Source organism: Pteropus alecto, unplaced genomic scaffold (assembly GCF_000325575.1).
Source record: "Pteropus alecto unplaced genomic scaffold, ASM32557v1 scaffold125, whole genome shotgun sequence".
NCBI lineage: Eukaryota > Metazoa > Chordata > Mammalia > Chiroptera > Pteropodidae > Pteropus > Pteropus alecto.
Window position 1 is genome coordinate 4,572,165 of NW_006436888.1, and position 26,006 is coordinate 4,598,170.

The 26,006-nt window shown below is 56.1% G+C and overlaps 1 protein-coding gene across 1 annotated transcript; it reads right to left on the bottom strand.

Annotated features, from left to right (window-relative positions):
• Positions 1 to 399: 399 nt before the first annotated feature.
• Positions 400 to 26,006, bottom strand: PLOD1 (procollagen-lysine,2-oxoglutarate 5-dioxygenase 1). Its single transcript, XM_006914346.2, has 19 exons — positions 25,825 to 26,006; positions 18,420 to 18,511; positions 17,365 to 17,498; positions 16,744 to 16,907; positions 15,554 to 15,666; positions 13,928 to 13,991; positions 12,478 to 12,575; positions 11,427 to 11,528; positions 10,732 to 10,863; positions 9,073 to 9,194; positions 7,923 to 8,027; positions 7,380 to 7,505; positions 6,940 to 7,081; positions 6,186 to 6,299; positions 5,542 to 5,607; positions 4,811 to 4,915; positions 3,412 to 3,558; positions 2,728 to 2,853; positions 400 to 1,282 (listed from the first exon to the last, which is right to left on the bottom strand). Exons 1-19 carry the CDS (start codon positions 25,898 to 25,900, stop codon positions 1,127 to 1,129), a joined length of 2,184 nt encoding a protein of 727 aa, XP_006914408.1. The 5' UTR covers positions 25,901 to 26,006; the 3' UTR covers positions 400 to 1,126.

Here is a 26,006-nt window from a genome sequence, read left to right on the forward strand (position 1 = left end):
AAAGGATAGATTTTATCTTTTATTATTAATAAATGCCCTGAATTGTTGGTGCTACAGAAAGAGTCTATCCAGGGTATGAATTGGGGGAGAGGCACCAGAAGTTCTCTGTTCTCCGATGTTCATGTTTGCAGGAAAGGTGCTCAGCAAAGGCTTCAGAGAGGTGACAACCTGATGCAGATCTTGACAGATGGAGAAGTGTGCCCCAGGCAGCCGGTGCCTGGCTTACACATAAGTGTTTGTGGAACATACAAGTGACATGAAGATCACGTGTTTGTTTGGGAAACACAAGTCCCTGAGTGTGCTGACACAGCCTTTCTCGTCAATTACGGGCTCTTAAAATTTCTCCCTGCAGACACTCACCCTGACACATGCACACTCACCCACCGAAGCATCTCCCACTCAGTGGTTTGAATGACCTTTAATAGAAACTCTCCTGTTTCTGACTGTCCCTCTCTCTGGAGGCATCCAGGACAGGGTGACACAGTGCAATGTATGGACATGTCACTCCCTTTCCCAACGGTCGAGCAGAGGTTGGAGCTGTGGCATTGATGCCTTTTCTGACTTCCAGGAGGTTTCTTGAGTTGCCATCTCCAGTGGATGTTTTACTCATGACTGGAGCCAGAGAAGAAGGGGCTTCAGTCGTCCCAGGGTCACGCGGGAACTTGAGTCTGATCTGGATCTCTGTGTCCACCCTGAAGCTTGAAGCAGAAGGCCCTGGGGCTGCAGCTCTGCCTAGGAGAAGCTCTGGGGTATGGCTCCCTGCCCCTAGAGTCTCTGGGCAGCTGGGTAAGCCCCTGTCCTGCTCGAGTCTCACCCCATGAAAGACATGGAGGAAGGGGGACTGGGTTTTTCAGGAAGACAAGTGGGAAAAGACGAGTTGGTATACACAGTGATAATGGACAGCGTCTCTCCGGGCTGGATCCAGGGCACCAGGAAAGCCCTAGCTGAGGAGGTGTGCTCCGCCTCTGGCCAGTGGCCTGCTCTCTCCGACGGCATCTCCAAGAGCAATGGGAGATCCAGAGCCTGGAGACTGGACTGGGTTCCCTGGGACCCCGAGGCCCCAGAGGCTACGGGGCAGTGGTTGTTGGCAAAGAGAAAAAGGTCCGAGGTGGCCAGGCCTGGCCAATTAGGGATCGACAAAGGAGACGGCGATGTAGCGGGTGCCCTTGGTGGTGGGGAGTCCCTCGTGGTAGTGCGTGAGTCGCCCGGGGTGCATGAGGGTCCAGCCCTTCCGTGGGGCTCGGATGGAGCAGTTGTAGCGCAGGAACCGACAGCCTCCGCCCTGGGAGACAGGAAGTGTCAATTCCTCAATAGAAGTCAGTTTCCCAACAGGAAGCCGGGCCCTTCCCCCACAGTCCCCTATTCTCCCATCAGAGCCACCACAGCCAAGTGGCCCTGAGCACGGCCTGCCTGGGATGCATTGCAGAGTGACAGCCATAGGCTGCCTAAGGAAGTCACTCAGCAAAGACCACGTGATCAAGAGCACTGGCCTCGGAGTGAGGCAGCCCTGGGCAAATGTCGGCTACGGCCTTTACTGATTTTGTAGCCATCCTGAACCTCGGTTTCCCCTTCTGGAAAATGGGCATTAGGCTGCATAGGGTTGTGAGAATTAAATGAGGTACAGTAAGAGCTTAGGGCTAGATTTCTCAACCTCAGCATTACAAATATTTTGGGTCAGGTAATTCTTTTTTTTCCAAATCGTGGTAAAATACACGTAAACTTTACCATTGTAACCCTTTTTAAGTGTGAAATTCAGTGGTATTAAGCACATTCATACTGTTATACAGCCGTCACCACTAGGAGCCAGATAATTCTTTCTCATGGGGGCTGTCTGGGCATCCCTGGCCTCTACCCAGTAGCACCCCCATAGTTGTGACAGCTGAAAATGTCTCCAGATATTGCCAATGTCCTCTTGGGGGCGGGGCACAAAATTGTCCCTTATAAGAACCCCTGGTATATTGTAAACTCTCAAAAAAAAGAGGTGTTTTTATGGGTGACCCTCGTAGTGCCTAACCCCAGACTAAATCCCAAAATACTCTTCAAAAGTAGCTTATGGAGTGAGTGAGTGAGTGAGTGAGTGAGTGAATGAATGAATGGCTCTGTAGCTGATCACACCTACGGGCCTCTCTTGAGATACTGAGGCCCCCCAGAACTGTTCCCTCCTCACCCTCATGTCTTTCTGGTTTCCCCAGATTTCCCCTCCAGCCACAAGCCCGTGACCCACACCCAGACGAACTCTGTCCTGCCATTCCCAAAGCAGCCCTCCTCCAAGAATGACGGGAAGCCTAAACTCCTTATTACTAAGAGCCGTCCTCCCTCGAGCCCTTACTATGGGTCCACGTGAACAATGATCTAGACGAGCTCATTCCATTCTCAGAACTCCGTGCAGGCCACTCCAAGTTTTCCCGTCTTAGAGGCTGAGACGTGGCTGAGGCCTCGGAGCAAGTGGACAGGCAGAGCCCAGGTCCAGGCAGTCTGGCCCCAGACCTCTCTGCGTCCTTGCTCTATTGTGTCTAAAGCCCTCGCTTACCAAAATGTGCTTCAAACTCACCTCCTCCAAGAAGCCTTCCTCGTGGCCCCAGTACCCTTTCTCTCTGGTTGTCTAGTTTTCTGGTGCGGCTGTATCCTGCACCCCTTGGCCTTGACCACCCTGTAAGCTGCTCACCACCAGCCACCAGCCAGCCCTCCCTCGTGCCTGCGGCCTGGGCCAGGGTGGCCCCTGCTCACCTCGTAATCCACCCCGACCCGGTTCAGGGCGATGTTGATGGTGAAAGTGGAGGCGTCGTGGTGTGGCATCAGCGAGGGCTGTTCATCAGGCTTGTAGCGGACGACGAAGGCCAGGTCGAACTGGGCCTGTGCCAAGGAAGGAGAGAGGGAAGAACGGGGAAGGAAGGGCAAAGGAATGAATCTCATCCTCACAACTCTTTCTGGCAACTATCCAGGCTGGGGATTCCTTAAGCGCAGGGCGCAGGTACACTCGAGGCGGGTGTCTGGAGAAAACCATGTGAACGAGGAAGTGACTGAGTAAAGAAGGGAGTGTGAGAGCCAGAGAGGCAGTCGGCAGACACGTGAGGGATGGAGCTGAAGAGAAACCGAGGGAGGGAAGGGGCATGCTGGCTACCCAGCTAGGGGCTTGTCTGGAGAGCCGGCATCGGATTCACTGATGCGGGGGTCAAGGACACAGAGGAAGAATTCAGAGAGTCACGTGATGTCAGAAGCTAGCGGCAGAGTGGCCCCACCGCCCCAGGCCCCAATGCCTGAAGGGAGATTGCACTCCACTCCAACCTAGAAACCAAATAAATATTCAGGCCGCCCCCCAAGTGGGAACACCTCTCTCCCCATTTCCCGTTCTCCCTTCCCCAGCCACTCCACCCCCTGCCCTCATTCTGGCTGTGCCCCAGGCATGCCCACCCTGGTGTAGTAGCCGGGGTAGAGCTTTTCGGTCATGGGGGCGATGTATTCCACCAGAAACTTGTGCCACTCCCGCTCAAAGCTGATCTGGTTCATGTGGATGTCGATGGTCGGCACGTTTTCGTAGCCGCCCTGGATGCGGTTGTCCTGGAAGTGACCAAGGGAGTGTGGTAAGCAGAACTGTAAGAATCCCACGGCCTGGGGGACAAGTTCTGCCTAAGCCCCTCCCCTTGACCTGTGAACCTGATGGGATAAGGTTAGGTTATAGGGCAAACGTGAAGCGTTTTTTGCAGGTGTAATTAAGGTAACTAGTTAGGTGACCTTGAGTTAATTAAAAGGGAAATTATCCTCAGTGAGCCCTTGAAAGGAGGCTCTTGAAAGAGAGTGACTGTCACTCACTGGCCTGGAGGAAGCAAGTTGCATGAGTTCTGAAGCTGTAGGGGAATGAATTCTGCCACATACGCTTGGAACAGGACCCTGAGCCTCAAATGAGAGCCCGATCCCAGCCCTGTGAGACCCTGAGCAGAGGACCCAGCTAACAGATGAGACCCTGACCCCAGATGGCACCTTGACCGCAGCCCTGTGAGACCCTGAGCAGAGGACCCAGCTAAACCACGGCCAGAATCCCAACCCACAGAAATAAATGGATGCTGTTTTAAGCCATTAAGCTTTGCGGTAATTGTTATACAGTGTAGGAAACCAATGCAGAAGGCCACAGGTTAGCTCAGGCACTGAAACCCCAGGGCTGGCCCGGTCACTGGGACACGAGGATTAGCCAGACCCCAGAATGCATGGGCTATGCCAGTTACTGGAATCTGGAGATTAGCTCAGCCACCAAAGCAAGTGGATTAGGCAGGTAACCAGAACCACAGGTTAGTCACCTGCCAGATCAAAGGTTAGCTAGTCACTGAGGCACATAGGCCCAGGGGCTCATGTGCCTTTAAAAATGGTTCTGGAACTTTCCAAGATGAGTGCAGGTATGACATTCCTCCTTGATGGAACACACAGCCTCTCCCGTCCGCCATGCCACGTGCTTCTGCAGTCTGGTGAACTTGGCACTGATGTCGCTTCCTAATTCTTCCTCGTCCACACCTGCTCATTCCTCCCCCACTCCATGCCCAATCTGGGGAAGGAAGCTTAATCACTCTAATAACAAGCCAGGAACTAAAGTCCAAAAACTTAAGATTAAGGCAGCTCGAGGTCACTCAGTGACAATGACTTGGGGACCAGCACTCCCTCCCTTTTCTCAGTCCCTCTACTCCCAAGTGCCTGCAGGTTCCCCCATCTAAAGAGTCTCAGAAGGTTAGCTATCTTGCCAGAAAGAGAGCCCAGAGGGTAGACACGGGTGGTGGAGGGGCGGTCTCCCCACAGCACCAGTCCGGGCACCTGGGGCCCCCACCTTGTTATCTCCCAGAGACCACTGTCCAAAATGCTCCATCTCTTCCACCAGCTCATCGCAGGCCGTCTCCGTGAAGATGGGGAACCAGTAGACGTCCGGGCAAGGCTGGGGAGGGCAGGGACTCAGTCACAGGGGTCCAGAGTGGCACTGCCACATCCTCCCCATGTCCCCAAGCCCTCTGCAGAACGCACTGAAGACAAGGCCTTTTGTGCGGTCCATGCCCTGCCCCACGTCCTGGTGAGTACTCCAAGTGTCCACGCCCCACCGCCCTCCCCCGCTGAGTGTCCCCATAGAGCAGGGGCTCAGTGAGCTGCTGAAGGAAGACGGGAACAGAGCTCAGAGCTGGTTTTTCTCAGCCAAGGTCATAGAGCTGCCAGGGCCAAAGGACCACACGCATCAAGGGAGCACAGGCCCCTAGGCTCTTGGGGAAGCAGAGGAGCACTGCTTCTCACTCCTGGTCCAGGGGCCACTGTCCACAGTTGACACTATATTTGGGGATGTTTTTCTCTTTCCTGCCTGGGCCAGGGAAGAAGCCGAAGGCCCCAAGGACCCTGCAGACTCTAGCTGAAAAGTGCCAGTAGGAGGAAGAGGCTATCCACTGCCCATTCTCTCACCCCAAGCACCGCTAGAGCACAGAAAGGTCAAGTCAGCTCGTTCTGTTCCTCTGTCCTCTGCAGCAGGTGTCACGTATACACCCAGTAGTTTTGTTCCAAGGGGTGCCCAGTCCTTACCATCTCCACCAGCTTCCCCGCCAGTGCTTTGGTGTAGTTCTCATGGATGTATTTCTCCTTCCATTCCTATACGGAGGGGGAAGGGGGCGGGGGTCCTCAGGCCTGGCCTGGGCCAGCTGGGGGCTCACCCCTTCCTAAACTCCATGGGCTGCTGCTTCCCCCAGACCACACACAGTGTGAGTAAATGTGCGCACGGCTAGGGGAGCCGGGACGTGCCTGTGCCTGCTGGGTGCACGTGTACTGTTTGGGTGCAAAAGCGTGCCCACAGGAACTGCTATTTGCATGTACGCTCAGGTCTGAGGGCAGGTGTGGGCACGTGCCCACATCAGTCATGAGCTCACAACGCCTGGGAACACTGTCACAAGGCCCTCCTCTGAGCACCACGACACCCTCGTGGGCAAGCGAGACTGGGACAGCATACCCATTTTAGAGCTAAGGCCCCAAAGGTCGAGAGGCTCAGCTAAGTCACAGCTGATGGGCCTGTGACTCCAGGTCCCTCCTCCTTTAGATTTTGCCTGACAAGCCCCCTGGGGCAGCCCACAGGGTCCCAGCTATTGTCAGGCTCTGCGAGGAAGGCGACCCTGGCTACAGGATCATTGCGGTGCCTTCCGCTCCCTTCCCTGCCCACGCACCCAGGGCCTCACCTCGGGATTGTTGAACACCTCCCAGAGGTCATTGTGGAGGTGGGTGGTCTGGTAATTGTCCAGGGACAGCAGGTGGCCAAAGATGTGCCGGTTGGTCAGGAACATGAACACATCCTGAGAAGAGCAGGCCGGATGGAAGAAAGAGACCCACCCCTGCCCTGCACAGCCCTGGGAGGGGCACCACAGCGGCCTCCTCTCTGCCTACTGGGCTCGAGTTCACAAGAACAGGGACCCGAGTATGGATCACCTCATCTCCCCAGTGCACAGCCCAGGCCTGACACTCTGGGGATGCGATCGGGGAAGGCTTCCTGGAGGACTGAATGGGAACGAGAGGGTGTGCAAAAGAGAAGAATGGTGTTCTGACCCTGAAGTTCGGGGCACAGGGGAAAACATCATCATGCTGTCACACTGAAAAAAATAACCGCAAAAAAATGTTGAGTGAGGCATCAGGATAGGGTGAGGGTGTCTCTTGGGCACATTACTCAGAATATGTCTAGGTGGAATAGTTTTCTTTAGCACCTATAGTTTTCTTTAGGTGCTATGAAAATGGAAACAAAATAGAGGGTATGGAAACTGAGTCTGCTAAAATGATCCCCATAAACCCTGAGGGCCGACCCTCATGCCAGTGTCCCCGCCAGGCCCTGGCAGCCCTTGGGCAGCCCTGCTGGAATCGCAGAAGCTCCAGGGCCTATGGTGATAAGGTAGCCCGCTCCTCCCTCAACAGGCCTCGTCTGGCTGCCCACCCGAAGCTGACCTGCTGCCGGATGTTGGCGCAGAAGGCCATGTCGGGATCCAGCTTGCTGTGGTGGAACAAGTCTGTCTGCTGCAGCTCAGCCCGCAAGGCGCTGCCCTTGATCAGGTAGACGCTCGAGATATAGGGCACGTTCCAGACACCACTGATAGGGAGAGAGGAAGATGGTAAGGGGCACAGGCGGGGGGGCTGGTGGCTAGAAGAAGGGGAAGTCACAGGCTGGGAGAGCATGACAGTGCCGATTCGATTCCCTTACCCTGGGCACGGGGCCCAGGGTAACTGTCGGAAAGTCCTTCTGTGTGTCTGACTGCAGTCTTCCTTGCTTCAGGTTCGGCAGGAATTGGAGGGCAACAAGGACAGGAATCCTGGGGAGGACAGCGCTGCAAGGCCAAGAAGAAGACGGATGGGGGTGGGGGGCCCCCCACCACGGTGCAGGTACTCACACACGCCTCCTCTGCACGATGTCCACGTAGTCCTCGGAGCGCGCATAGTAGCCGTCTGCACTCAGGGCCCCCCAGAAGTTCGACCACAGCCTCCCGTGGCGGGTCATCAAGGGGGCGATGACATTCCTAAGGAAGGGAGCACCTTAGGGAAGGCCCTCTGCCCACTGGGAGCTTGGGGCAGATTTCGCTCCGTGGGGGGATGGGGCAGAGTGCCTTTGAACCTGCAAGCACCTCCCTGGGGCAGGACCTGAAGCGGGGTTTGGCCCATCTGGTACCTGCTCTCTCCCCCGGGGCAGCCAGGAACAGAGCGTGAGAGGAGGGGGCAGCTTGAAGCTTGCAGAGGGAGGTGGGGAACATCTTGGACCCAGACAAGGTCGCCAGGCTGGGGCAAGCCCAGGGTAATATAATAGACGCGGCCAAGGCACAGGAGGAGGAGAAAGGTAGAGGCGGGGCTCCCGGCCTGGGCCCGGGCCTACCACGGGCAGTGCTGGGCCTGCGCTGAGGCCCCCCTGCCCTCCCGCCGTAGCCCACCCACAGCCTCACTTGTTCTGCTCAATCAGCAGCCTCAGGATTTTGGGCTCCGTCAGGGCCACGTCGGCATCCACACTGAAGTAGTAGGTGCAGCCACGGTCCTGTCGGCACAAGTCCCTGCAGGCAGGGGACACACAAGGTCAGCCTCCCCCTTTAGGATCCCAGAGCTACTCTGAAGCTGTGTTCTCCACCCCTCCCTGTCTGTGATCACAGGCACCAGACAAGAGCCAGCCCGCATGCATGTTGGCACCAACAGCCTTGAAGGTCCCACCTGACACTATGACCTAGAACCTGGGCTACTAAACTCTCGAGATGAAAACCCAGAGCTTGACAACTGGTACCAAGTCCCCTGAAAACCCTGGTACTGGGGAGGGCGCGGCCCACACACAGGTTCCTACACTGCCGGGGCCAGGCGGTAAGCTGGTTCTGCCTTCTCGGGGGCAGTTTGTAACCTGTACCAAAGCCTTAACAATTTCTGTCCCTTTTGTTTATCTGGTCCAGGGCTCGGCAAACTATAATCCACGGTCCAAATCCAGCCCGCTGCCTAGCTTTATGTGGCTCGGTGAGCTACAAATGGTTTTACATTTTTAAATACTTAGGAGAAAGAATCAAAAAGATTTGCCTGAAAATCATATGAAATTTAAATTTCAGTGTCCATAAATAAAATTTTGTTGCAGACCAGCCACGCTCAATCCTGCTACACCAGCAGAACTGAGCGGCTGTGGCAGAGCCCACAAAGCCGGTTTATGCAGATTTACTATCTGGTCCCTTACAAGAAGTCTGCCAACCTCACATCTGGATGGTCTAATTCTTCTATAGCCAATCCGGATTACTTGTTCGTTTTAATAATAAAGGGAAAACTTAGAGATTATTTTCTACTTGTCAGCGTTTATTGACTTCTGGTCCACCAGTCCTTCCTCTTTGTCTGATTTGCTTCCTGAACCCGAATGACGCTGCTCGGCCCCAGCCGGGAGCCCCAGCAGTTCACAGGGACAGAGACTATTTCCCCATTTAACTGAGGACCGGAGAGGGGCGGGAACTTGCAGGAGACCACACAGTCTTGTGAACTCCTTTCTCCTGGCCTGATGCTCCTGACACCATGGCCCCTCTGCCCACTGTTAGAAGAGATAAACACAGTCCTCCCCGCCAGCCCCCAACTCACGCGCCCATGTTCCTGGCGTCAGCGCTCGCCACCCGCACCTCGGGGCCCACCAGCTTCATGGACTGGTACTCGTCACCATGCTCCGCCAGGAACTGCTCCACCTGTGCCTTGTGGTGTTGTTCCTGGGGGGTGGGGGGTGGGACAGGGAGAATGAGGACACAGTGTCCACCCCATGGACCACAGCACCTTCTGCTACTACAGGCTGCTCCTCTTCATTCCTGGCACATCTCTGCCACCTGCTTCTCTAAACTCCAGACCTTTGCCCATGCCAGACCTTTGGCCTGGTGTACCCTACTCTAGCTGTCCCTGACCACCCTCCCCTGACCAGGCCAGGTCCTCTAGCCTCTTAAAGGCCTCTGTCACCAAGACAGCTCCCCCACCCTGCAGGCCTCACATCCAGAGTCATTGATTCTGTTGGGCTGGGGTGTGGCCCAGGGGTCTGCTTTGCTACGAAACACTCCAAGTGATGCTTAGACTGCACTTTGAAAATCAGCAGCCCTACACCCAGGGCCCCCTGCGTGGGAAAGTGGAGAGAGCTGGTCCTTAAAACCAAACCCAGGCTCTGGCGCAAAGCCTGGCTCTGCTACGATCAGCTGTGTGGCCTTGGACAAGTCACATCACCCGCATCGGCTTCAGTTTCCTCTCTTGTATAAAAGGAAGGTGTCATGCCTCCCTCACGGGGTCACTATAAGGAGTCGACAAGTCAGATGGAGCACACGATAGGTCCTTAAACACTGTCTGTGACACTTCTCTTTTTCTATCCAAAGTCACAATTCGTGGGTGTGCTGTTTGATGCCCCAGGAAAGTTGGAAACCTCCCAGGGGCAGGGCCTACATCCTTCTCCTGTCTCCACGTGGCACAGCTGAACGAAAGTCTGTGACGCAGGCAGAGAGCTGAGCCAAGGACGGGACCATAGGTCCCTGAGGGTGGAGAACAGGCTGTCGGGTATGAGAGGTCCCAGGAAGGGGTGACCCTAAATGGAGCAGCTGAGACTTTAAGGAAGACAAGGAGCCTTGAGAGTAGGTAGCATTCGGAGAGTGTATCTGGGCTCCCAGTTAGGGAAACTGCGAGAAGCAAAGGCTGTGAGAGGTAGGACTTTATCTGGCTGGAAGGAGAGGAGGGGAAGGGCGGGAACTAGGAATGCTGATTCCAGGCCTGCTCCCCACAGAGCAGCAGGCCTCAGGGCCCTCCCATTCCCCAGAAGATACTCGAGGAATGAAAACCAATTTGATTATCACCAGGTCACATTAGGAAGGACTGACTGGGGCAGAGAGGGAAGCAATGCTAATGACAACAGCTAAGAGCACCTACTATGTGCTGCCTGTGAGCCAGGCACCTTTCTAGGCATGTCGACATGGTTAACCTTTGTAGCAGTTCTGTGTGGTCAGTACTATTGTTATCCGTATCTAATAGATGAGAAAACGGAAGCACAGAGGGGTTGAATAACACACACAAGGTCACACAGCCAATATAAGCACTGGTGCTAGAATTCAAACCCAGCCAGTCAACCCAGTGACTCACAGATACAGCCCACTGCTCACTTCCACTTGGCCCAGATAAGCCTGGCTCAGTCAGTTCCTCAGAGGTCTCAGGCCACCTTGTGAGGCTGGGCCCTTGACCCAAGCCACATGGTGACCCCATCGTGCACTTGCTACTCACGTGGTTGTGAATGAAAAGCCGCATCCGTTTCCGGGGGTAGTGGAAGCGCAGGAGCCGCTGGAAGAACAGGGACAGGAACGGTGTGGGCTGCTCGATGAACACGCCGACCAGGACTATGGGCAGAGCTTCATCCTGCGTAGGGACAGGGTGGGGTAAGAGTCCGCCAATGTCCAGCCACTGAGCCACCGCTGAGCCCCTAGGGTGGCCTGAGAGATCCAGAACCATAGGCAGAAGTATGTGGACTGAGAAAGACAAGGGCCTGGACCAGGGAGCTCTGAGCAGGCTGTGCAGGTGGGCAGAGGCAGGGACGGGCGGGAGGCAGGAGGATGTCCCTGCTGGGGACGAGGAGCAGCATGAGGGCAGACTCGAAGCAAGGACCGGTTGATGGCAGACTGCAGGGAGAGATTGGCTGATATGAGGTTTGAAGTGGGCCATAAATGAGGAGTCAATTTGTGGGGCTGCACGAGAGCCTGAATGGCCAGGCAGAAGAAACCGGAATTTAGGCATCTGGGGGAAGCTGAAGCCATGTGCAGTCTGAGAAGGCTTCCAGGAAGAGGTGCCTGAGAGAGGAGGAAGATGGAGCCCCAAACAGGGAGGCGATCCCTTTACCTCCCACCAAAGACAACGCTCTCTTCCAGAATCACCCCTCTTCCCTTGCCCCAGGGGATGGAGTCCCCGGCCCCCAGCCGCCTTACCCCAATGCCCTTGAGGCTGCGCAGGCCCTCATCACACACCACACAGCCTGTCTCGAAGGTCCAGAAGCGCGGGATGTAGTTGCCCAGGTAGTTCAGCTGCAGCTGTGGGAGACCGGGGGGCATGAGAAGGGCGGCCTGAGAAGGGCTGGGGGCAGCCCCACCCACCTGCAGCCACCGGTGCATCTCCCTGGGCCCCTGCTGCCCCGCCCCCACAGTCTGCCACCCCTAAGGGGCCAGGAATGTGACTTTATTTTGGGCGGGCCTTGGAGAGCATGTTCAACCCCTGGGGATCACCAAAGCTGCTCTGTGGGAGGGCAGAGGGAGGACTCGGCACTCTGGTGCTTCTTCATCCCTAGATCTCCTGGGAACCTGTAAAATGCAGGTTCCTGGGCCCTGCCCCTCAGAGATTCCAATCGAGCAGCTCTCAGGTGGGGTTGGAAAATCCTCATTCATGACATGCTCCCACTGCATGTGGCTCTGAGTGAGACTGAGGACCACACTCAGAGAAATGTGCTGTGAGTCAGGGGCCAGTTTCCTATGGGCCCGTCTGCATTGCAGCCCCTTCTGTAGCTCCAAGAGCCCGGGGACCAGTCTGTCATGTCCATGGAGCCAGGGGCCAGTTTCCTATGGGCCTGTCTGCATCGCAGCCCCTTCTGTAGGTCCAAGAGCCCGGGGACCAGTCTGTCATGTCCATGACTGACTACGCTTCGTGCCCTGGTGCAAACATTCAATAAATATTTGTTGAATGCAGAAACGAGTCTGCCCTGGGGTGAGAGAGTGTGGATGACTTGGGGCGGCCCAGCCTAGGCCTGAATGGGCACGGTGGCCTCCTTTGTGTCCTGTGGCCCAGCAGGATGGACAGGGCATCACCGACCACCACAGTAAGAAAAGAAGGTGCCACGCTGAACTCAGATGTGAGGTCAGAGTCAGTGAGCTCACAGTGGGGCCCAGATGGGTGGCCCTGGCCCCAAGAAGATGTGTGGTCACAGTAAGAGCAGAATTGGGCTCTGGCCCCTTCCCACTCTCCCCAGAGGCCGGGGCCCCTCCCTACCTTGGTGGGCCCATTGCCATGAATCAAAACGGGAAGGGTGTCGTAAGCCAGGTTCCGCGCTCTCACGTGGCCCATTTCAAACTTGAGTACGACCTCATCTGAGAGTCAGAAAGCAAAGAGCCATCCAGTGTCAGACCCAGAGGGTGAGCTCAGGAGCTGACAGGCTGGGCTCGAACGCCAGCTCTCCCCCTGGACTAGTCACTTCCCCTCTCCAAGCCTCAGTTTCCTCGTCTGTAAAATGGGGATAAGAGCAGGAAGGTTCCGTGTCCAGCAAGCCCTTAGCACCACACCTGGCACATGGTGAGCACGGAATCCGCAGCAACCCCTGTTATTTACTGTGATTACTTATTAGAGCCGGCAGCAGGCGATGGGAGAACATGAAGCCCCGGAACATCCCAGCTCCAGACTCCGCTCAGACGAGCCGCACAGACAGGGTCTGGGAGGCACCTGCTCTGACAGGCACGCAGAGCAGCACTGAGAATATGCCAGCCACACGAGGAGACCTGGACGGGGCAGGGGACATATCCTATCCTGCTGGACAGAGTCCCTGTGGCAGGGTCCTAATCCTCATGCTCAGACCGCGTTAGTCTGTACACATGGTAGGCTTTGTGGTGGGTGACCCCATGAAGGGAGCCCTTCTGTGTGAACTCCTGGCTCACCCAAGAGGTGATCTGGACCCTTCTTAACCTAGGTTCATGAACTCCCAGAAAGCACAGGCAAAAAGGGCATGAGGTTCCCGCACCCTCCTGAGAAAAAGGGGTCCGTGTACCCATAAAATCGCCAATCAGTAATCTGGTCCAACTTCTCTTTTCTAAAGATGAGGAAACTAAGGCCCGGGGTATGGCGGGGGAGGGGTGTGTGTGTGCGTGTGTGTGTGCGTGTGTGTGTGCGTGTGTGTGTGTGTGTCTCTTGCCTGAGGTCACCCAGCAAGATAGTGGCAAAGCAATGTCATCACCAGCCACAGATTTGGGGTCAGCCCAAGGCTATTTGCGGTTTCAAGGACCAAATAGCCTCTCTGCTTCCCAGCTCCCTGCCAGGTCAGTCCCTGTCCCCAGCTCAGGAAGCCTTCACCTGGAAAGTGGGAGGGCAGGGGAAGCAGATGAAGCAGGTTCACCTGTAAGGACCAGAGATGCAGGGCAGGGGGCAGTACCTGCTGTGTGCATTGCCCAGCTCCTCCCGGGTTGAGTGGCTGACTCCCTTCCTGCCCTGGTGTCTGGTGGGCTATGTACGCTGACCTCATGACCCTCCTTTCTCCACCCACAGAGAGACACAGCTCTGCCCCAGGACACCCGGGTGGTCTCTGGGGATCTGGGGCTGGGGCGGGCGACCAACCAGCACAAGGGCAGAGAGGAACTAGCCCATTCTCCTCCTTGGGCTCAGGCCCTGCCTGGAATCCTCATCTCCTTCCTACCACCCCTCTCAATATCCCCTCCCCATGGGGGCTGCTCACCCAAGGCTCCATCCAGGTTCTGGAAGATACGGCAGCGGTGGTCCAGGGTGATATTGATCTGCTCCTGTAGGAGAGAGGGCACCAGGCTGCAGCAGGGGCAGGCCCTGGCAGAGGACAGGGCTCTATCACAACCACTGGGAGCAGCCTGACCTCCCGCCTCTGCCATTTCCTCTCCCCACACCCTCTTTGCCCTGTAGCATCAAGACAGCCGAGAGCCCTGGGGAGGCCAGCCCGTGGCCAAGCCCCTGGGACCTACTAATCTAGTGGCTCTATTCACACAAAACCAGGGGATCTCAGAACTGGAAGGAACCTAAGGTATCAGCTGGTTTTACTACACCACCATAATAATAATAACAAAGACTTGTTTAGCACTCTAGTGTGTGCCAATCACTATTCTAGGTATTATATATGCATTAATTAATTTAATCCATGCAATATCCCTATAAGGAAATACCATCATCACTGCATTTTACAGATTTAAAAAATGAGGCACAGTGTCTATGGCCATGCCACCCTGAACAAGCCTGATCAGTATTGGGATGAGAGACCACCTAGGAAGACCAGGTGCTGTAGGCATAAAAAATAAAAATAAATAAATAAACAATAAGGGATTGTAAGCTGACAAGGTCCTTGCAATCTGTGAGGTCAAACAAGAGTTGCCTCACCTAAAAAAAAAAAAATTCAAAAATTCAAAAAAATAAAAAAACAAGGCACAGAGAGGTCAGGTGACCTGTCCCAGATCATGTAGCTCTTAAGTATAAGAACGGGAGCGGTCATCTGAACCCGGGTAGCCTGCCCCTAAAGTCCCTGATCACGGCACAGAGCTGCCTCTTCAAGACTTGACTGTCTCATGGAGCCCTAGGCCAGGACAAGAAAGGGCCAGGGGCACGCTAGGCACGGCCCTCATCCCACATAGAGCAGCTCCGCTCTCGTGGTTTAGCCTCTGGGCTTCTGTAAATGATGTCACTGGAGGCAAAGGGGAAGGAGGAAGGGCTGAGTTAACAAAAAGATCAAGTTCATCGTTTCCACTGCACAGGCACAACTGCTTCATTTCATCACTTCGTGGATGATAGAAACGGAGGCCCACAAGGGGAAGTGACTTACCCTAGGCCACACAGCACAGCGCGGATGGGGGTTGGGAGGTAAGCAGGGAAGAAGCCAGGAATCCTGAACCCTTAGAGCTCCCTGAGTTTCCTGTCCACCCAGAAGACACTGGCTGGGTCAGAGGCTGCCGTGGCCTGGTTCTGCCACCTCTACTCGGGAGACAGGCTTGGAGACCTGTCAAGCTCTCATTAGCCCCCAGACAGAGTGGGAGAGAGGCAGCTCAGCCGGTCACTTCCTTTCAGCACCACCACCGCCACCTGGCATGAGGCTGTAAATTCCCTACTTGAGGGTCCATGAGGGCAGAGACTGTCTTGTTCACTGTCATGTCCCTGCCCTGTATCTGATGGTGTCTCCCACACAGTAGGTGTTCAATAAATATCTGTCCGATAAATGAGTGCATCGATGAATGGATAAGTGGGGGCGTCAAGACCAACCCAAGGGTTCAGGCCCTGAAGAGGCTGCTCCCAGTGCAGCCTGGCCCATGGGATCCAGGATTCTCCAGCCCTACCCACTGCTTCTTACCCTCTTCTCCGGGTCCAAGAAGATCTTAGTGTAAAAGAGCTGGTCACTGTCACTGTCCTGGCCCTTCCACTCGGCCACCAGTTTGCTGAGGTTGGGGGCATAACCGATGAAGCCTGGGGTTTGCATGCGGACACACAGAGACAGACACTTAGCTTCTAGGCTCTAAGCTGGGGCCTCTTCCCAGCCTCCCCTCTCATCTACCTCCTACTCCTTTACCCACAAGCCCTGCCTCCTCTCAGAAGTCCTCCTAGATTGAGAGGAGGTGATGTCTATAGGCTGAAAACAGCCTGCCAGTTAATGTCGCTTGGCCATGAGTTCCCACTGAGCCCAGAGAAAAAGATCAATGGTGCCCACTAAACAGAACCAGCTCAGGTGCCAGGCACCACATAGGTGGTGAATGAATAGATTAGACCAGGAGCCCTAGAGAGCAGAGCTCATGAGGCACAGGCTCGGAGTCCTTCAATGGTCATCTGGGAAACTTGGTCCAGAGAAGGGCAGAGGCTGGGCCAAGGTCACACAGCACATGGGGGCTTAGACCAAAATATCCACATGGGTCCCTGGCTATGGGGCAGACTGGTGAGAGGAAAAGAGACATGGGAGACGGTGGGCAGCCAGGGAGGGTCCTGCCCCAGGGGACACTGCTACCCCTGGCCCAGGACCAAAGCTGCCTGAACTAACTCTCTCGTCCAGAGGGAAAAAGTGCCGGGAGCGGATTCCCTTTCCATGGCTGAACAGAAGAATCCAAAACAAAACATGGATTTTATTCTTTGTACAATGAGAAGCCACTGAATGATGGGTGTAGATCTGCATCTGGCTGCTGGGTGAAGAACAGACTGGAAGTGGGTAGGATGGAGGCTGGCAGAGCAGAGGGCCAGTAGCCTAGCGAGGCGGGGGCAGTGGGTGCAGACCTGAGAGGGCAGATTTGAGGGATCTTTTGGGGTGGGAGCAGTGTGACTCTCGAATGGACTGAGGTGGTGGAGGGCAAGGGAGGAATCGAGGTTTTGCCCTTTGCAAATGGGTGACTGTTAATAAGATGAGGAAGACAGCAGGGGCAGCAGGTTTAAGGGTTAAAAAAAAATCAGTTCTTCTCAGGACGTTCTGCGTTTGAAACCTGAGAGGCATCAAGCAAGCGGGGATCCTCAGGAGGCAGCTGGTGGAGGCCACTCGGCCCTGCCGCACACGCTCCTTACCTCCAGAGCCCAGGAACCTCTTGCCATCGGATACCACTGGGTACTTGACCTCCAGCCTGCGGTCCGGGTAGATGAGCTCCTCGGCGGAGAAGACCACCTGGCTCTTGGCCTGTCGGAACTTCTTCAGGAGCTCCCGAGGCCCCGACGCAAACACCACATCGTAGCTGCGGCCAGAGCCGAGAGAAGATGGGGCAGAGGCGAGCAGAGGCACGGTGAGGGCCCAGGCGGGAGGAGACCTGGACCGAGGCCCTCCGCAGATCCCGGACCGAGGCCCTCTGCAGATCCCGGACCGAGGCCCTCCGCAGATCCCAGTCCTCCACAGTCTAGTGGATGGACCTGCCCCATTGTCCTCCACCCCGTCCACCGTGTTTCCAGCCCCACCCGGGGAAGAGTGATGGTCCCCATAACCTGTGCCCTTCTCACATTCAGAGCATGGCTTGTCATACCTGGGCAGGTCCCCTTGCCCATCTTTTCACCAAGAATGGAAACAGGCTACAGAAGAGGGTCTTGTGTAGCCAGGGTGATCACCCCTCATCCCTGACATCCTGGGAGGGCCTCACTTTAGAATATTCTCTCTCTCTCTGTTGAGGGGCCCCACACAGGAAGCCCCTAGCCACCGACCTGTCTGTGAAGAGAATGACCAGGTTCTCCTTGTCTGCGTGCTTCTCCAGAGCTTTCTTCAGCAGCCGGACTTTCAGCCCTCCACCTGCTGATGTCACCTTCTCCACATTCCAGTCCTCTCCCAGGCCCAGCGCCTGCAGAGAAAGGCCCCTTCGAGGTGGTCATGTGACTATGACTGGCCAATCAAACTACTCCCGTGGCCTCAGGTTTGGGCATGTGACCCAAGCACAGCCTACTAGAGTCTTTCCTGGGACCGTTCTGTTAAAACTAAGGGAAACCTGTCTTTTCTGCTGAGCTTAAGAAGCTGGGGTACGTGAGTGCATGGCTGGTGGTCATCTTGCCACCATGTAGAGGAAGCACATCTGCAAATGAAAACAAACAGGGCCTAGAAATGAAAAGACAAAGCCTTTACCGGGCCTGAACCCCTAGATCCAGCTATGCCTGAAGCAACACTCTGCTTCAGCCCTCATTCATGCGAACTAATAAACCTTCCTTCTGGCTTAATGCCACTAGATTGAAGCTGTGCAGGCAGTGACATGGCCTGTCTTGTCCATCATCCCCAGCGCCTACCACTGTGCCTGACACAAGGGCACTCAACTAAATGGAGGAAAGTTTCCCTGCAGGGCTCAGCCCCATGAGCCACACGCAGAGGACACCAAGCCCGTGACGCCGACAGATGGGCATCGGCCCATGTTGCTTCACGTTGTACAGGTGAGGCCTCCTGCCCGTGGCCATCTCCAATCAGAGTTGTGGAAATGCTGGTTCCCAGGCCCGCCTCTAACCTACCACCCCCACCCCCCAGGGGAGCCCGATCCACACTAACGCTGGGCGCCCCACACATCCCTCCAGTCTCGCCTTCCCCCCACTCTCCATTTCCAGCCTCTCCTGGACTTTACGTTCTTCCCCCTCTTGCTTTTCCTAACTCATCTTCATCTTTCGGGCTTCCAGAAGCTTCTCCTTTGGCTCCAAGTCAGTTGAGTAAGAGCGGACACCCAGCCCTTGGACTCTCCCTTCACCCCTCGGCCGTCTCTGCCCCACCCAGGGAGCCCCGTTACCTGGATCTTGTAGTTGAAGAACTGGGCTGAGCGCTTGAAGCGTCGGAACCCCTCAGTCTCCTTCGTGGCCACCGTGAGAACCAAAAGGTTGTCTAGGGACAGAGAAGGGCATGGTGAATGGGAATGGAGGTTGAGGACAGGTGACAGGCAGGAGCGGGTCACTGTTCCTGCTCTTGTTCTTGTCGAATCCCACGGGATGTGTCATTATGTCCATTACAGACATAGCCCGGGCCCAGGTAGGAAGGGACATGCCTAAGGTCACTCAGCTGATTAGTGACAGAGCTGGGATGAAACCTGGGTCTCCCGATTCTCCTCCAGGCTCCATCCACCCAGTTACCAACCAAAATGACAGGAAGTACTCAGAGCAGAGGTGTCCGTACCCTGCACTGTGGGACTGTGTCTCTGTGACTTTAGGGGACTATGGCCAAGCACAGGGGCAGAGAGGATTCATACTGAACACCAGGAGGATCTCTCTGGCCAATGTCGAACCTTAGCCCAGGGACAGCCACCACTATCCATGCCTGCGCCCAGAGCAGACATTGCTAACTAATCCCAACAGACTTTCTTGCTGAGCCTCACTCATCCTTGGATTCTCCCAAAACTATGAGAACCAATGAGAGTCAGCCTGGAGTAGAAACCGTCTTAAAATCCTAGCCCTTTGGCCAGAGCAAATGTACTGCCTTTTTAACAAGAGACCTCTCTCGGGCTCTGTAGTGTGGCTCACCTCTGCAGTAGAGCCTGCAGAACAGCATCTCTGGGAGCCCTGGGGAAGCACCCGCCCCCCCGCTCCCACCCCAGGCCACACTTTGAGGCTGCATTCTCTGAAAAGTGAAGGCTCTGTAGCTGGCCTGCCTGGTCAGAATCCTAACTCTGCTCCTTACCAATTGTATGACCTTGGGCAAGTCCCTGATCTTTCTGAGCTTCAGTTTTCCCCTTGTAAAATAGGGATCATAATAGTACCTACTTCCCAGAGCTGCTGGACAAATTCCATGAGATCAGGCTTGTAAAATCCTTGTTGGGATGCTGGCACATACTATGAGCTATTACTGGTGCTGGTCAGTGAGAGGCAAATGCCTTGCTCTGGCATTCAAGGCTCTTGCTGATCAACCGATGATGTACTCATTCCGTCCACCAAGTGGACCCTCCTCCAGCCAGAAGTCTGTCCTGCTGGGCTCCTCCCTCCTGCCAGGGCTCCCTCTCTCTAACCCTCCTCCAGGTCCCAGAGCCAGTGACAGTGATACCTCTTCCCTGCTACCACCTCTATGGAGCCCTCTCAGATTTCTCCTGACCTCTCTCCTGCCCCCAGATGCAGGCTCCCACTTTGCATCATTGCTCCCCTGAGTGAGTCTTACTTCCCTGGGGTCCAGGACTTCACAGTTTTCCAGGTGAAAAGACCCACCATGGCTAGGCCAGCAAAGGCAGGTAAGGTACCCTTACTTCACCCCAGGAAGTCGGGAAGAGCCTGGGCTAAAAGAACAAAGGAGTCCAGCCTGGCAGAGCCAGCTGTGCAGAAGGCAGGCTGCTGGCCCCAGCAGGGGGCTGGCGCCAGGCGCCTGGAAGGGATTGGTAGGAATCCGCTGGGGATGGGCCCAGAGACCTGGGGAAGAAAGGGGTGGAGTCACTAGGCAGGTGCGGAGAGGAGGCCTCACCACCTGACTCTGAAGTCCAGTAAAAAGGGGTGCTGCCCGCCTTTGGGGAACGGCTCCCCCTAACTCCTGCTAGGATGGTTAAGAGTCCTCCTCCCCAGCTGAAGAGAGCCAGAGCCGCCTGCTCTGAGGCCCTCTTGTTGTCCACAGAGGCTACTGGGGACAGGAAGAGTGTCACATTTCATGGATGGAAAAAGCCAGTGTGTGCGTCTGTGTGAGATTCTGGATTCTCCACTGGATCAGGGCTCCTGAAGTCAGGCAGCGGGGGAGGGGCGGGGGAGTGGGGTGTCTTGAGGCCCCTTTTTCAGGTTTCTGCTTCCCAATAACAGCAAAGGTGATGGCTGCCCTGTACTGAACGCTTCCTGCATGCTAGACTCTGTTTTAAGCACCTGGCACCCACTAACCCCCTTACCAGTTAGGAACCCGAGGCTCAGACGTGCCGAGTAAGTTGCCCAAGGGAGCTAGGAAGTGGCAGCACCAGGATTTGGGCTCAGAGGCCTGGACCCAGAGTCCCTTCTTCTCACTTTTGCACACACTGCCCACGCCTGGCACCACGGCCAGGTACGTCTCTCCATTTGTCGAAGAAGACGGTCCATGCCGGACCCTGCCCACACACCCACCCACCTTCCTCCTGGCCAGGCTGTCCTTTCTCTGTTTTCCTGGTTGCTGCCATGTGCCTGCAATGGGGCCTTAACAAACCCTGTATTCCTCAGGCCACATCGCACCTGCCTCCCTGGCCGAGACCCCACAAGAGCACTCAGTCCGGAGAGTCCTAAACCTGTCTGCAAGTCGGCATCACAAGGGAGGGTGTGAAATCCGTACTCATGGGTCCTAGGCCCCCAGGTCTGAGATGGGCCCAGGAGTCGGATTGTTCCTACATTTTCCAGGAGATTTCTGATGCTGGCCACATTGGAAAACCTCTGGTCCAAGCCATCCCCTGGCCCTCTGACTCCGAGCGCCAATGCAGAGGCCTGGGAAGTAGTTCACAGCAAGAGAACGCAAGGCAGTCCCCTCCCCCAAGAGACCCTGGCACCACCTCTTAACACCCCATGAAACTGCCTCAGTGAACTCAGCCTGCACCCCATTCCCTTGTCCTGCTTGTGAAACTCACTCCTTCCCCGTGAAGGTGCCCCAGGTCCCCTCCTCCAGGAAGCCCTCTTTAATCTCATTCGCTCATCTGGTCAGTCCTCAGCCCGTGCAGTCTCGAGGTGTCTAGTCGTTGATGGACCAGTATAAACCATCTCCTCCCTTCGCCAAGCCAGGCCCACACTTTTATTTCCTTGGTCTCCCTCTCCCTCACGTTGCAGCGACTGAGTGTGACTTAGGCCTGGTGTGCACTGCCTTACAGAGCACTACGGGAAGGTGATGCTAGTAAGTGCCACCACCGGGGGAGCCCTCACTAGATGCCTCGCACTGCAGGAAGTGTCCCATTCATTATCACGTTTAACCATCAACACCCCACGAGGTAGGCAGTACTTCTGTCCCCTTCTAAGGGTGAGGGAACTGAGGGACCACGCGGCTAAATAACCCGCCTGAGGCCACAGAGTCTCAAAGTGAGAAAAGAATATGCTGGAATTCCAAATGCCCGTGCTCTTCACCTCGCCACTTCCTGATCCAACGTCTCCAACGCTGAGACTCATCCGAGGACTGAGTCCAGCACTCCCGGCTGCCTTCTCTCAGACTCCCCTGGTGGACGCCCAGCTCCAGTCACGAGGTGAGGTCTTTTCCAACTCACGGGGGCCTGGCTAGAGCTCTGGGCAACCTACAGGACGTGGATGTGGAGGCCTCCGAGGACCAGGGCCCACCCACCTGAGGGCCCACCCACCCGCTTTCCGTCTGGTCCAGCTGCCGCCTGGGGCCGTGGCCAGAGCCCACATGAGGCGTGACACCTGGAGCTTTCAGCCCTCCTGACTGCTGCCCAAAGTCCAACGGTGGTTTCCCAGACAGACGACAGGGTCAGCAGAGATAAACAAAACAGCAGAGTGGAGTGGCAAAGAGACTGCTGGGCAGGTCACTGAGTCCGTCTGTGCCTGTTCCTCACCTGCAGAATGGGAGTAATAACGATAATGTGCCCTCCCCCAGGGACCTCGGGAGGATTAAATGAGCTGACGTCCATGAAGTGCTCAGCATGGTACCCGGCCGTGGTGGACATGTGTTCTGAGAGCTGTGTGTGGGTGCGTGCCACCCCGGGGGCGGGTGCAGATGGGGAAGAGCCCTTCCTGTGAGCAAGAAGGATGCAGAGAGGCTGAGCCAGGGTCATTGGCTCAGAGTCCCAGCCAATGACTCTATCTTAGCAACCTGAGACCACGTGTTTAACCTTTCAGGGCCTCAGTCTTCCCATCTGCAAAATGGGGCTAATGAACCTCTCTGGGGTTCTAAAAGGAGGCTGGGACCTTAGGCTGTGCTCTGGCTAATGTCCCCTCTGCCCCAAGTAATGCTGGCCCAGGCAAGGGACTGGATGCTCAGTTGTGGCCTTGGCGCTCAAGCATTGTCATGACACACCCAGTCTGCTCTCTGGGGAGGTGGGAATGAACGAAGCTCCTCCCCGAGCCTCCATGCTCACCCCGGGCTTGACCAGAAGCCATAAACGGGGTTGGGCAGAACGGCAGAAGATGGGAACCCCCAGTGCCTAGGTGTCAACCTTGCCTCCCTAGGCCTGGCCACCCACTCATCCGTGTGGCCTCAGGCCTCCTTAGACTTTCCCTGCCTGACTCACATCCAGTCAGCCTGCCTGACTCCAGAGATGTTTCTGTTACCTGCCAGCATGATCTGGAGCCCCACCCGAGCCCAACTGACATCCCTGGGACCTCACATCTCAGCAGCAACAGCCTCCGGTGGGTCCTTCCTTCTCTATCTCAAGGCCTGCAGCAAAAGGTGTGTGCCCAGGGAGAGAGCAGGGATCGGCTAGGAGCCTCTACAAAAGGGAGAAAAAACGGGCATCTGGACCGTCCCGCCCCTCAGCTCTATGGACATTGGTGTTTGGATGCTTCGTTGAAGGCCTTCTTCCGTCCCCACCCACACTGGTCTCAGGGCTCCCCCAGGCTAGGGCCATGTCTCCTCTCTCAGGCACAGGGCTCTCTGAGAGCACAGGGTTGTGTCTCCCCCACCAGACTGGGCATCCCCTGGGGGGAGGAGCTGTGCTCCCCGTCAGATTGGGAGTCTCCTAAAAGTGAAAACTGTCCATCTTCCTTTCCATGTGCCGAATTCATGGGTGTTCAGATGAGGGGTGGACAAGCTGCCAAGAGCATCTCCACCTACCATACCCCCAAGTCTCCGTAGCAAATCCCCTGCCCCACCCAAGGCCTAACTGTGCCCAAGAAGGACACACGGTGTTGTCCCTAGGCCCGCCTCGGTGGAACATTCCTCAATAGCTGCCCCATCCCAGCCACCTGGCGTTGGACTCAGAGTCCTAGCCCAGCCAGGGGAAGGAAGAAGCTGGCCTCTTTGGGGGCTGCTGGGGTGCTCTCTCCCTGACAACAGTCAGTGGGCAGCTTGGGCAAGGCCTACGGGAAAAACTACCATCCCAGTCTGTCCTCCTGGCAAGCAGGCTGAGGGTCCCACCTCCAAGCAGTGTCTCCAGGTAACAGCCCCCCCATCCAGAAGAGGGGTTTGCAGGAATGAGCGGTGGGTCAGAGTCCCAACCAATGACTCTATCTTCAACCAGCTCCCACTGAGCACAGTCAGTGGGCAGCTTGGGCAAGGCCTACGGGAAAAACTACCATCCCAGTCTGTCCTCCTGGCAAGCAGGCTGAGGGTCCCACCTCCAAGCAGTGTCTCCAGGTAACAGCCCCCCCATCCAGAAGAGGGGTTTGCAGGAATGAGCGGTGGGTCAGAGTCCCAACCAATGACTCTATCTTCAACCAGCTCTGGCAACCTGAGACCACGTGTTTAACCTTTCAGGGCCTCAGTCTTCCCATCTGCAAAATGGGGCTAATGATTCCTTGCTTATCAAAAGGGTCTGAATGGAGCAAGGGAAGCACGGAGCCTCAGCCTGAGAGTGGTTTGACATTGGCCTCATGCCTGGTGACCCGCTGTCTCTTCTCCATCAATGAGTGCTTACTATCTACTAGGTACTTTACCTGGATTATCTCAGTGACACACTGAATCCTGCACCCTCTGAGGCGGCTGCCTTGTGTCCACTCTGCCCCCTCCCATCGCCTGCTGGGGGTCAGGGCACCTGAAGCCTTGTCACTGATTTGGTCCCTCCCCGATTCACCTGGGCTTCGTCGTGAGGGCTTAGTTTTTCTCGTGGGGTGGTCTGGGGTGAAGGGAGTTCACATAAACAGAAGCAGAGGGAAGAGAGGCCTAGGGAAAAAGGACATTAAAGGGTTCCTGGCTCCAGACCAGCGAGTGGACCCAGGCCACAGGCCCTTTGCACGTACTACCAGCCCAGCCCTGTGCTCAGCAGCTCCCTCACTGGATTTTTTGACCTGTCTTACTGCCCTGCTGGGATACTCCAGGAAAGCTGGCAGCACTGGGCCAGAAAACGTCTTTATGAGCATTGAGCGAAACTCTCAGCAACAGGCCTCATCCCATGGAATCCTCGAAAGAGCTCTAGGAGTGAGGCGTTATGGCCCCCTGTTTTGCAGACGAGGATGCCAAGCCTCATGGAGATCAAGTACCATCACTGTACCACCAAGAGACACGTGCCCTTGGGCACGACCTGGCACAAAGGAATACTCAGGAAATGGTGTTTCCCATTCCACCCCCTGATGCAAGGGTCTGCTAAACACTTCCCTGTCCCTCCCACCCCCCAAGGCTCCCTAGTTCTTTAAGAGTGTGGGCCCAGGGAACAGAGCACCATGGAAGGTGTGACCGGTTCAGTTCTGCTTCCCTGAAATGACCCACGGTCTGTGTCCTCCTGGGACTCTCAGATGCTCAGCGGGCAGCCCTAGAGGTGGCCCAAGGAGGGCTGGAGAGGAGAGTAGCACCCATTCAGGATAGTGGGGCCCATTTTTAAATCCTTTCTGCCTCAGGGATGCAAAAGGAGCTCTGGACCCAGAGTCCAGCAGACCTCAGAGCAACCACTCCAGGGCTGGAAAACCCTGGACAGTCATGGCACCTGTCTGGGCCTCAGCTTCCTCATGTGCGAACTGGAGAGAGTAAGACCCGTAAGACCCACTTGGCAGGGGCAGAGCGGACCACAGAGGACATAGGCGGCAGTGCCAACAACTCTGCAACCCACTCCAGCCCCCACTTCCACCCCGCTCCTCCCAACCCGGCGGCCTCTCACCCCCAGTTTCAAGGCCTAGTGGCCTGAGCTGGGCTCTGGAACCAGACACATCTGGGTATTAATCCTGGTTTCAAGATCCACAAGCTGTGTGACCTTGGGCAAGTCAATCACCTCTGAAGCCTCAGTTTGCCCAGTTGAAAAACGGGGATAACAGGGCGCACATACAGGGTTGCCATCAGGCTGCACTGATGCCTGGCCCATAATAAGTGAGCCATAAACAGTAGCCACTGTCATTATTATGAGTGGTATTATTTATTATTTGTCCCCGTGGGTGCTGACTGGTACGTTGGTACTTCGACTGTCCCTTCCCTTCCAGATGAACGAATGTGGGAACCACAGCCCCAGGAGAGGAAGTGATTTGTCCAAGTCACCAGGGAGCCGGTGGACAAGTAGCGGGAACCCAGACCCCCTCGCAAGCCCAGGCCTCCTGTACAGACCTGTCCTTACCGAGGCAGCCCTCTCTGATCAGCCCTCGTGCCCGCAGCCCGCCCCGGATCCCCCCGCCCGCCCCAGCCCGCGCCCTCACCCTCCGGCTTGGCGTCGTCCTTCGCTTTGGCCAGGAGCAGCCAGCCCAGCGGGGCCAGGAGCAGCAGGGGCCGCATGGCCAGGGAGTGGGGACGCCCGGCCAGCCCGGCGGCGCTCTCAGGCTGGAAAGTTCGCGACGAGGCCGGCGGCGGTCCGGCTGCCACGCACTGGGCCCGCCCCGGG